This window comes from Monodelphis domestica, chromosome 4 (assembly GCF_027887165.1).
Source record: "Monodelphis domestica isolate mMonDom1 chromosome 4, mMonDom1.pri, whole genome shotgun sequence".
NCBI lineage: Eukaryota > Metazoa > Chordata > Mammalia > Didelphimorphia > Didelphidae > Monodelphis > Monodelphis domestica.
This window is the reverse complement of record NC_077230.1, coordinates 378,160,578-378,172,650: the sequence shown is the minus strand read 5'-3', so window position 1 is coordinate 378,172,650 and position 12,073 is coordinate 378,160,578. Positions and strand designations below refer to the sequence as shown.

General features: G+C 41.3%; 1 protein-coding gene across 3 annotated transcripts in view; it reads left to right on the top strand.

Moving 5' to 3' along the window:
• Positions 1-12,073, top strand: part of THEMIS2 (thymocyte selection associated family member 2) — a 61,125-nt gene that overhangs the window by 33,338 nt on the left and 15,714 nt on the right. For 2 of the 3 annotated variants that reach the window (XM_056795437.1, XM_056795436.1), the window contains exon 1: positions 8,406-9,152. The exons of the other annotated variant lie outside the window; for it this stretch is intronic. In XM_056795437.1, the coding sequence (XP_056651415.1) occupies positions 9,059-9,152 (94 nt within the window). In that variant the 5' untranslated portion in view covers positions 8,406-9,058. Of the gene's footprint in view, positions 1-8,405; positions 9,153-12,073 lie in introns of those variants that run through there. 3 annotated transcript variants of the gene reach the window in all.

Below are 12,073 nucleotides of genomic sequence, written 5' to 3'. Positions count from 1 at the left end.
AGAAGAGATCCATTTAGGTGTTTTTCTTTTAATCATCACCCTCTACTTCTCCCTCTCTTCTATTACCCCAACTTGTTTTATTCCCTTCCTACTTCTCTATAGAGTAAAGTAGGATTCTATACCTGAATTATTATGGTTGTTATTCTCTTTCTAAACAAATTACAATAAGAATAAGGTTTAAGCATTGCTCATCACCACCCTCACTCTCCCCTCTGCTCTAATAGTTTTTTGCACCTCTTTAGATGAGATAATTTACTCCACTCCACCTCTTCCTTCCTTTTTCTCTGAGTACAATCCTCTTTTTTACCCCTTGATTTTTTTCCTTGCATAACATATCATCCTAATCAGGTTATTCCCACACCCTGTATCTATGTATTCTTCTTCTAACTCTTCTAATACTCAAAATTTTAAGAATTACAGATCTCATCTTTCCACATAAGAATATAAAGTTGACTTTAGTGAAACTCTTAAATTTTCTCTTTCTTATTTATATTTTTATGCTTCTCCTGAGACTTGTATTTGGACATCAAGTTTTCTGCTTGGGTCTTGTCTTTTCATCAGGAATGCTTAGAAATCTTCTATTTTATTGTGACTATTTTTTCCTACTGAAATAATATACCCAGTTTTGCCAGGAAGATGATTCTGGGTTGTAAACCTAGTTCTTTTACCTTCCAGAATATCATATTCTAAGACTTCTGATCCTTTAAATGGGGAGGCTGCTAAGCCCTGTGTAATCCTGACTAGAGCACCATGGTATTTAAATTATTTCCTTCTGGCTGCTTTTGCAGTATTTTCATCTTGGCTTGGGGGCTCTTGAACTTAGTTATAATATCCCTAGGGGTGATCCATGGATTCTTTACATTTCCATTTTACCTGCTTGTTCAAGAATATCAGGACAGTTTTCCTTGATAATTTCTTGTAGTATAATGTCTAGGCTTTTTTTTTTTTTAACCATGACTTTCAGGTAATCCAATAATTCTTAAATTGTCTTTTCTGGATCTGTTTTCCAGGTCAATTATTTTTTTCATGCTTTCTTTTTTATTTTTTCATTCTTTTGATTTTGTTTTATTGTTTCTTGGTGTCTCATGAGGTCATTAGTTTCTAGCTGCCCAATTCTAATTATTTTAGGAATAATTTTCTTCCATTAGCTTTTGAACTTCTTTTCTATTTGGTCAGTTCTACCCTTTAAAAAACTCTTTTCTTCATTGGAATTTTGTGCCTCTTTTTCCATTTGGCCAATTCTACTGTTCAAGCTGGTATTTTCTTCTTACATTGCTTACATTTCTCTTCCCCATTTTTCCTCTACCTCTCTTAAAAGATTGATTTGTGAAATCCTTCTTGAGTTCTTCCAGAGCCTGAGATAAATGCATATTTTTCTTTGAAGTTTCACATGTAGCTGCTTTGCCTCCACTGTACCATTCTGAGTCTGTTCCTATTTCCTAAAAATGTTCTATGATTATATGGCTTTTGATGTTTGCTCATTCTCATAACCCTTTTCTTGAATTTTCTTAAAGGTGAGCTCTTGTAAAGATTAAAATTTAGGGAAACTGAGGCAGGTAGAAATTAGTTTCTCTCTGCAAGGAGTATTATATATTTTAGAGGTTTATTAAAGGTTAAGGATTAAAGAAAATACAGAATAAGAAAAACACGTGCCTAGGCCAGAGGCCTAGACAAGATAACCTCACATCATGAAAGAGACGCATCTGCTCCAAAACAGAAGTCCAAAAGAGGCCGAGCCTATTCACAACCAAGTTTAAATACCCCATCTCGCTCTCGGCCCAGGTGAGATTACAAAGCATTCTGGGGAAGTAGAGAAAAGGCTTGTGGGGATTGAAGTCCTGTATTCAAGTGTATTTTTCCACTCTGTTCTCAAGGTAGAGAGGGCACTCTTTTAAACTTAATTTTTCCCTTGCTGCCATCCTTAGCTCTGTTTCTGGGTTTCTGCAAGTTTCTATTCTTCCAAGGTGGTATGATAACCTATGTACTGGGAGCTCTGCTCCCACCTCCCACTGCTGATTCAGTCATCCTCTAGGACTGCTAATGGCTTGCAGAGCTCAGAGGACAGTGAGTTACCTTGTGCTGGGGTGCAGGGTCTAGTCTCAGCCTTAGGGCATTGGGTCCTCACTCTGGGTTTAATCAGGGCAAGCACCCAACGGATTGCCTTGTACTGAGATTTAGGTCTTCATTGCAGTCTTGGACAGGGATTCCAGGCCTCACTCTGGGCTTACACAGATCAGGTATACCATGTGGACTGCCTTTTTCTGGGGAGCAAGTTATTGTGGCTCTGAGTTTACATATAAGGTCCCTCCCCAGCAAATTTAAAGGGGAATCAGGCATCAAAAGGAAGGAATGTTGTACCTCTAGGGGTCCTACAGACACCATTCTAGGGGGAAGCTTTTTAACTCTTTGGGGTATTCCTGATACTCCCACTACACTTTGTGAGTCAACGGAATAACAATTTAAATCAGGTACATTCTTTAATACAGACATGGTAGTTCCAGTGTCTAATAGACAATCATAATAGCTGTTACTAACCTTTAAGGTAACATGGGGTTCATTAGTATGGGGAGGGCAGTGGATAGGGACAACGGGTAGTAGGACATCAGGGTCCAGAAAATCAAAGGTTGTATCCTCTGATTCCTGTGCCACAGCCCCCCCCCCCCAGACACCTTCATTTTGTTTGGGACATTCCTTGGGCATCCCTCTGAAGGTCACTAGCACTTCAAGTATTTTTTGGACGAGCACCATTTCTTATATATTGTTGTTGGATATTATCATTTTCTTCATTTGGAGAACTGTCATTATTTTCCCAATTCCTATTTCTATAATTTTGGTTTCTAAAGTTTTTATTTCTATAGCCATTATAGTTATTTCTAAAATTTCTAAAATTCTGGTTTCTATGATCATTATCATCATGTCTATAGTTAGTTTTTCTAAAGTTGTTATTAAACTGTGTATTCCTTCCAATAATCATGAGAATAGTTCTACATTCTATCATTCTGTGGCCCTTCTTCCCTCAGAAGTGACAGGTTACTGATTTATCTGTGGATTCCTGCAAAGGGGCTATGGTCTCTTCCTTATTTTTCAGTTGTCTCTTTAACATTTCAATTTCTTTAAGTCTTCCACTAACATATATTGCTCCTCAGGTCTTTTTACATGACCCTTATAAATGTAGGTTGCTACTCTCCTCAATTCTTCAAGGTCCATAGAGTCCCAATTAGGACAGCTAGTTTTAAAGTAGTCTTTTACCAATGAACAACAATTCTCAATGAATTGCCTACGTATTTGCCTAATGTCCCTTTCTCTGGATAAATCAAGGTCCATATATGTATTTCCTACGTCAATAAGTCTATCCATAAACTGGGAAGGGGTCTCATCAATTTCTTGTCGGGTTCTTCCAAATTTTGACCATTTTTCAGGTTTATCCGAGCAAGCTCTCATGGCTGTCAATAATGCTTCTCTGGCCTGGTTTAGTTTTGTGTGATCTAGTTCAACATTGGGGTCCCAATGTGAATTTTCAGTTGGCCAATAATGTCCTTTCCTACCTCGCTTTTGATTAGCCAAAGAGATGATATTATTTTTCTCTCTCTTTGTTAGAAATATTTCTAATAAATTCTCAACATCCATCCAAATGGGGTCAAAAGTTCTGAATATGTTCTCTAATTTTTTTATAATTAATATTGGTCCTTCCTCAAATGATGGAAGATCTTCCTTAAATTTATTTAAATCTTCAGGGTTAAAAGGTGTGTGGTGCCTTACAGATACCAAGTTTCCATTTTTATTAAAAGTGGGTACTTCCCTTAAAGGAAATAACCTATCTGAATTATTTGGTACTCCTGTTTCTGTTTCTAGGCTTCTTAATCCATTCTCAATGGAGTAGGTATGAGAAAGGGAAGGGTTGGGCACATTGAGGGAGAGGATTTGTTGTTGTCCCATAGTGCCATAAGGATCAGAGGTAGGAAGGATATGGGAATTGAATTGGGCAGAGTGGGAAGGAGGGGCAAAGGAAGAAGAGTTAGTAGCTGGGGGAAAAGATACAGAGGTGTTAGGGTAGGAGGAATGAGTAGGGTGTGAACTTAGGGTGGAAGCATTAGGGTGGTCAGTATGGGTGGGGTGTGAACTTAGGGTGGAGTAGTAGGGTGGTCAGCATGGGTGGGGTGTGAACTTAGAGTAGAGGGTGTGGGATTGGAAGCATGGGCAGAGTGTGAAACTGGGGCTGAGCAGATTTGGCAAGGGGAATGGGCAGGGGGAGGAGTGGGTTGGTTAGGAGTAGGGTTTTCTAAGGCTGAGGGGGAAGGGGGAGGGGTGGGTTGGTTAGGAGGGTTAGTGTCCAGAGCAGGGTGGGACAGAGATTCTGATAATGTTCTTAACTCTTTTAATGCTTCTCATAAAAGCCATGATCTCCCCCTGACTTTCCTCTATAAGCTCAAGCCGAGTATTTAGTTCTGTATTTTGTTGAATAATAGAAGGAGCAATTATTTGGTTTGGCTGAGAAGTGGGTTTTGTAAGGAAATACAATATTACAGCTATAACAATCAAAATCCCAAGGGGGAGTAGCATGTCGATTATACTTTGCCATAAGTTCCATGATATGAGCAAATGCAGAGAGGCAATGAATATGAATACGAATTTTACAAGTTTGGTCATGGAGCTGATGAGCCAGTTGTTAAGTAAGTTGTGAACTGACTGTAGCCACGTATTTATAAAGTAACCACTTGGGGAACAGGACAAGGCCAAAGCTTTCTCCAGATTTCCCTTAATCCTAATCTAGGCAGTTGTTCACTAAAGGAAAAGATATTCATTTTGAAGCAGGGGACTGAGAGATCTGGCTTGGTTCCAATAGACCCTGTGGGGGATGGGCACTTGGGAAGGAGGGACACCAAAAGAAAGCTTGTCGTCTCTGCTGGGCTGGGCCCAAAAATGGGAAGGGACCTCTGGTTCACCGGAAGTTAGAAATGCTGACAGACTGAGGAAAATAAAATGAGGAACTCACAAAGGGGAAAAAAATAACTTAGTTTTATTATACCTTCCAACAAGTAGATTTCCTCCCCCCATTCCACAAATAGAAATGGGAATCTAATTAGTACCACTGTTGAAAGAGTAAACCCTGGATTCAAGTCACAGAGGTGTGGGGAGATCTCTTAGGAGAAGTGGGTTTTGAAGAAGAGGAGATAGAGCAGAGAAGCCGCACATTATAAAACAGAAGTGGAAATGAAAGATGGCAATTTTAATTACTTGGAATTGAAGAGATTTATGAGGGAACTGGTGATATAAGCCTGGACCAAAGAAGACTTCATGGGGTGGCATGACTGCTAATCCTCAGAGCCACCTCACTGCCTCCAATCAATCACTATTAAGCCCCTCCTATGTGCCAAGCACTGTGCTAAGTACTAGAAATACAGTCCGAAGATAGTTCCTGCCCTCAAGGAGCTTACAGTCGAATGAGTTATACAATATACAAACAAATATATACAAAACAAACTATAGATAGGATTAAAAGGAAATAACGAACAGAGAGAAGGTAGTGGGAATAAGAGGGGTTGGGAAGGGCTTCCCGTCGAAGGTGCGATTTTAGTTGGGAGGTCAGTGGTCAGAGCAGAGGAGGGAGAGGGCTCCAGGCTTAGAGCACAACCAGAGAATATCCAGAGTATCTTGTTTGAGGAATGGCCAGGAGGCTGGGGTCACTGGATGGAAGAATACATGTCAGGAAGTAAGGTGGGAATAGAAGACTAGAAAGGTAGGACGGGGCTACTTAGATCTGGAAGGGCTTTGAATGCCCAACAGCATTTAGTATTTGCTCCTGGAGGCAATAAGAGGTCTCTGTATGGAGTTTTTTGAGAAGGGGACAGGAGAGGGAGAATGACATGAATCTGGCTTGTACCTTAGGAAAATCACTTTAGTGGCTGAATGGAGAATAGGCTGGAGCAGGGAGAGCCTTGAGGCAGGCTGACCCACCAACAGTTATTGCAATAGTCCCAGTGTGAGGTGACAGAGAGCCTACTTCAGGGTGGGGGCCGTGCCAGAGGAGAGGAGGGGGCCTCCTGGAGAAAGGGTGCAAAGGCAAAAATTGATAGACTCTGGCCACGTTTTGGATATGGGGAGGGGATAAGAAACGACGAGGAATTGAGGATGACTTTTGGTTGTAGGGCCACAGAACTGGAAGGACGGTGTTGCCTTCTACAATAGTGGGGGGAGGAGTCAAGGGGAAAAATGTTTTCGACATGTTGACTTTAAGATGTCTACTAGACATCCAGTTTGATATGTCTAAAAGGCAGTGGGAAATGTGAAATTAGAGGTCAGCAGAGAGGCTGGGGCAGGAAAGGTAGATTTGAGAATCAATCAGCATAAAAATGGTAGTTCAATTCATGGGAGATGGTGAAATAGCTATGGTTGGTTAGAGGGAGTGATTTGGAGGAGAATCCAGCAAAGGAGATAGAAGGAGAATCAGGTAGGAGGAGAACCAGGAGAAATTGGTGTCCCAAAAGCTTAGAAGAGAGTATTGAGGAGAAGAGGGTGATCCTCAGCGTCAAAAACTGAAGGAAAATGAGGATTAAGAAAAGACCACTGGATTTGGCAACTACAAGATCCTTGGTAACTTTGGAGAGAGCAGATTCAGGGGAACAATGAGGCTGGAAGCCAGATTGTATAGGATTAAGAAGAGAGTGAGAGGAGAGAAATTGGAAGCACCTCTTGGAGATGGGCTTTTTGGGACAGTTTAGCTCCAAAAGGCAGAAGAGATATAGGACAAGAGTTAGCCAGAATGGAAGGATCAGGCAAGGTTGCTTTTTTTTTTTTAATTTTAGTATAGGGGAGACATGTTCAGAAGAGATTGAAAATAAATGATAAATTGGGGGTGACAGAAGGGACAATCTGTTGGAGATGGGATGGAATGGGGTTGCTGAGAAGGTAGAGGGATTGACCTTGGGAAGGAGAAAGGTGACTTTATCATGTGAGACAGGGATGAAGGAGGAGAGAAGCAGAAGGCATCTGAGAGATAGGAGATGAGGAAGAGGGGAGAACAGGGAGCTCCCAGCAATTGGCTTCAATTTTTCCTGTAAACTATAAGGCAAAGTTCTTAGTGGTGGGGGGAGAGGGAACCATGAAAGGTTTAAGGAAGGATGAAAAGGTTTGGACAAGCTGCTTCTGAAGGTAGGATAGTGAATTGATAAGGGGCTTAAAGTAGGATTGCCTGCCAGCAGTGCATGCACAGATGAGGTTGTGTAACATCATTTTGTAGTAGACTCAGTAAGAACGGTTGCATAATTTTCTCTGTTCAGCAGCATGAAAGTGCAGAAATATAGGCAGTGAGTGGTGGGAGGGATCCAAGGCTAAAGCTTGGCTGGGTTTTAAATAGTAATATGTAAGGATTCAAGAGAAGAGAACTGTGGAATTTTTTTAAACCTTTATTTTTTAGTTATATTCCTAATAATGACTCCAAGACATAAGGGCAAGGGTTAAGCAAATGGGGCTCTGACTTGCCCAGGATGACACAGGTAGGAAGTATGTGACACCATATTTAAACCTGCTTCCTCCTAGACTCCAAGCCTGGCTCTCTATCCTTTAAGTCGTCTAACTGCCTCCACAACATAGACTTGAATTGGTTCACCAAGGAGTTGAGATGGGGAGAAAAGGAGAGAGTGGCTAAAGTACAGGGGAGATGGCCCAGGAGAAAATTGAGAGGTCAAGGGATATGAGGTCCCGACTCCCGACTAGGTGTGGAGAATAAAGATGGAGAAAAAAGAACTTGCTGGACTTGGGGACTAACTGAGCAAGAGGGTGCCAATGTGAAAAGAGATCTCCAGATTTGGAACCTGAGGGACAGAAACAACAGTAATCCTTTGAGTGATGGTGTTTTCTGTAATCTAGCTCTGGTCACTGAGTGACCTTGGCCAACCTGCCTGCCTTCCATCTTGCTCAGACCATCTCTAAGGGATTTTGATGGTTGATCAATTAAGTCTGTTTCAGCTTTAACATCCTACCATCCTAATCTGGAGTTTTCTCAGAAGTAGAGATAGTATCTCTCAGTAAGACTGGAAACTCAGTGTTTTTCTTAATGTGATATGATCTTCCCCCATTGGAACACGAGCTTCTCAAAAACAAGTGCTTGATCACGAGTTGGGGATATGAGTGGGATGTAGACTCTAAACGATCACCCTGGTGCAAATATCAATAATAGGGAAATAGGTCTTGATCAATGACGCATGTAAAACCCAGTGGAATTGTGTGTTGGCTATGGGGAGGGGGAGTGGAGGGAAAGAACATGAAATATAATCATGGGAAATATTCTAAATTAATTAAATAATTTTTTTTCAATTAAAAAAAGGAAGTCAAGTAGCAGGGAAAGCTAAGAAAACACAAGGCTTAAATCTTTGTTGTTAACACTTTGTGTCCAGATTAAATTATAAACTTAAAAAAAAAAAACAAGCTTCTCTAGAATTAGAACTAGATTACTTTCATATTTGTATCCCCAGTGCTTGGTTCAGTGCCTCACAAATAGAGTCTTAGTCATTCATGTGTTTATTCATTCTTATAAAATTGAATGTGTTGCTTGTATTTCCTGTCTTGTGGTCTAGTTTTGCCATCTGACTACAAGTCATCTTCCATCTTCCATCACAGTAGAAGGTCTCTGAGGGTAGAGAAATGTTTTCCCTCATCCTATGTGGTTTCCTGAGATGCTTCCATTAGCCTCAGGGATCACCAAAGGGGAAGTGAAACACCAAGTGTATCTCTTTCTCCCAATATGGAGGCCATCTTCCTTTGTCATATCAGAAGCTCTTTGTGCTTAGGGTCCCTCAGAATGTTTTCCAAATCCCTTTTCAGGGTTGTTCATAACTCAGTGGGTTTAGAGGGAGGGCTAGTGATTGTGATTAGGGGAAGGAGGATGTGGGTGTTGAGGCTTGGGGCGCTGAGAGAGGTCCTTCCAAATTAAGCCAAGCCCCTCCCAGGATACTGTCTCTAGGGCTGGGACTATAACAGGCTAAAACGGAAGGAGATTTATGCCTGAGAACTCGGCTAGACCAGCTGTTGGCTGAGGGTGCAACTCCAGAGGTCCAGGACCATGGAACCTGTGGCCCTCCAGGATTATATCTGTTCCCTGGACCCAGCCTCCCTCCCCCGAATTGTGAAGATATGCTCCGGAGTATATTTTCAGAGTAAGTGTGATAACCCAGACCTCACATGGGACCTCTGCTTTATGGGCATATTTATCATTCACCCAATGTAGTTCCAGAGAGAGGAGAACCCTGGCTTCCTTGCCTCCTGCCCAGAGCAGCTCTCAATTAGAACGTAGTACTGAGAGGATGAACGTGCCCTGCCTTCCTCACAAGGCAGCATCCCTCAAAACTCTCCAGATTAGGGTTAATCCCATTGTGAGGTTCATATTAGCAGATTTTCTCTTATATTGAGCCTTTTAGGAGACAAAATGATCAGGGGGTAAGGATTCAAGAGAGGAGGACAATGGAGAGTTGAATTGGTTCACCAAGCAGTTAAGATAGGGAGAAGAATTGACAAAGATAATAGAAAATGGCAATAGTCAATGTTGGAGTGGTTGTGGGGAAGACTGGCATATTACTGCATTGTTGATAGAATTGTAGTTTCCAAATATTTTGGAAAGCAATGTGGAATTATGCAATAAAGACTAAAATGTCCATATGTGAGTCCACTACTAGGTATATGCCCAATGAAAAAGTCTCTGTACATGCCATGAGGACACTCATCCAGGATCACCCTGGTAAGAGCCTTATTCTATATGAAGTTTCTTTGGAAAACTGTTTAAATACAGGTCAATTATGGTAGCATATTACTAGACTGATAGGGAATAGACTGTACCCAATGTTCAGATATTGCCTTCCTCAAATAAATTTATTTAACTGTCTCTGTCTCTCTTTTTTTGTCTCTCTCTCTCCCACCCACCTTCCCTCCCCTTCTACCCACCTCCTCTTTCCCTCTCTCTCCTTTTTCTCTTTCCTTACTCTGCCTCTACTTACTTACTGTCTCTCTGTCTCTCTCTCTGCCTCTCTGTCTCTGTATGTCTCTCTGTCTCTCTGTCTCTGTCTGTCTCTGTCTGTCTGTCTGTCTGTCTGTGTCTCTGTCTCTGTTTCTGCCTCTGTCTCTCTCTCTGTCTCTGTCTTTCTGGTGCAGGCCCTCATCCCCTCACCCCTGGACCTACTGCAATAGCTGGTGGTGGATTACCTACTCTATTCAACCACCAAAGTGATTTTCCAAATCATAGGTCCAATCGTCTCATATATAACCTCCCCCACACTCACTCCCCACCCCCAGGGGCTCCTTCTTTCCTGCCAACCAATTACACAAGTCCCTCATAACCTAGTCCCTTTCTGCCCTTCTAATCTTACACTTTACACCCCTAGCATATACTCTTTGATCCAGTGGCACTAACCTCCTGACTGTTCCTTGAACAAAATACTCCATCTCCAGGCTCTGAGCATTTTTTCTGGCTATCCCCTGTACCTTGAGTATTCTCCTTCACTACTGTCTCCCGGTTTCCCTTAAAGCCCCAAGTAAAATCCCATCTTCCAGAGGAAATACTTTCCAGGCCCTCTTAATTCCAGGACCCTCCCTCTTTTAATTATTTTCTATTTATCTTTCATGTCGCTTGTTTGTGCATAATTATTTGTTTCCCTCATTAGATTTTGAATATCTTTGAAGCTCAGTGCTCTTTTGCCTTTTTTTGTATTCCAAATGCTTAGTACAGAATCTGGCACATAGAAGCCTGCTTAATAAATGTTTATTGACTGACTGAGAGCAGTTTGAGATAGAAAGTCTAATTAGGAGGTATTTGCAATAGTTCATTCCGTGATTGGTGATGAAGTACTAGGATGGAGAGAAAAGGACAGAATGAGACGTTGTGCAGTAGAACTGGTAAAACTTGGCCACTGATAGGATGTGAGAGAAAATGATGAGTTAAGGATGATGACTCCTGGTTACAGATGTAGACTATGCAGAAATAGGGAAGTTAGAAAGTGAGATACCTTGAAGAGAGGAAACGATGAGGGCCATTTTTAACATCTTCAGTTCTATATACCCACATACGGGGAAGGATGTCTAGTAAGCAGCTGGTGATGGGAGACTGTAGCTTAGGAAAGAAATGATGATTGGATATACATTTTTTCAGGGCCATTTGCATAGCAATGATATTAGAACCCAGGAGAGTTGATGAAGTCACTGAGAGAATAATGTATTTCTAGAAGAGAAGAGATCCTGGAACTGAGCCCAGGAGCATGCCATGGATGGACCATAGATAGTAATCATGAAAAACAAGGGGAGAGACTAACCAGGTGGAGAAAGTGTTCAACGTATTCAAATATTCTAAAGATGAGGTCTGAAAAATGACTATTGGATTTGGCAATTGGGAGATCGTTGGTAACTTTGAAATGAGCAATTTTGAATGAAGTAGATGGTCATCCAATGGGAAATGGCTAAATACATTGTGGTACAACCTCTTCACCCTGAAAGTTTTCTCTGACTTGGACTTTGTGTAATTGGAAATCTTGTGCCTTTGAACTACATTTCCCAGGAGCCCACTGACTTCCTGTTCTTACATGCTGACATAATCAGGGTAGGATATATGGGGTGGAGTTCTTGGTCCCATGCTCCTGGTTTCCTTCCCTTGTCTGTGGTGGAGCACAGGGTTTTTGAATAAGTAGATTAGTCATGGGCATGTGGTTTGATTTTGCTAACTTTTTATTTTGTTATTTCTAATGATCATAATAATAAATCTCTTAAAATATAATATTTGAAATTATTGTAGATTAATTTTAATTTTTACAACTTCTAATACTTTACCCCTGAAGCCTCTTCCTCTGGTTGGCTTTTCCAAGAACCTCCATTTTAAGGGAAATGTCTAGGCCAGCCATGTCTTCATTCCTTTTCATGCTTCCTTCCTGACCCTCCAGACCTCTGCCATGCCCCTAAATAAATATTGCCCACCTTGATTTTCAGCTTCTTTTTATATATTGTCTTCCTCCATTAGAATGTAAGCTCCTTGAGAGCAAGGACTATCTTTCTGCTTGTATTTGTATTTGGAGTGCTTAACCTAATGCCTAGTGAATAG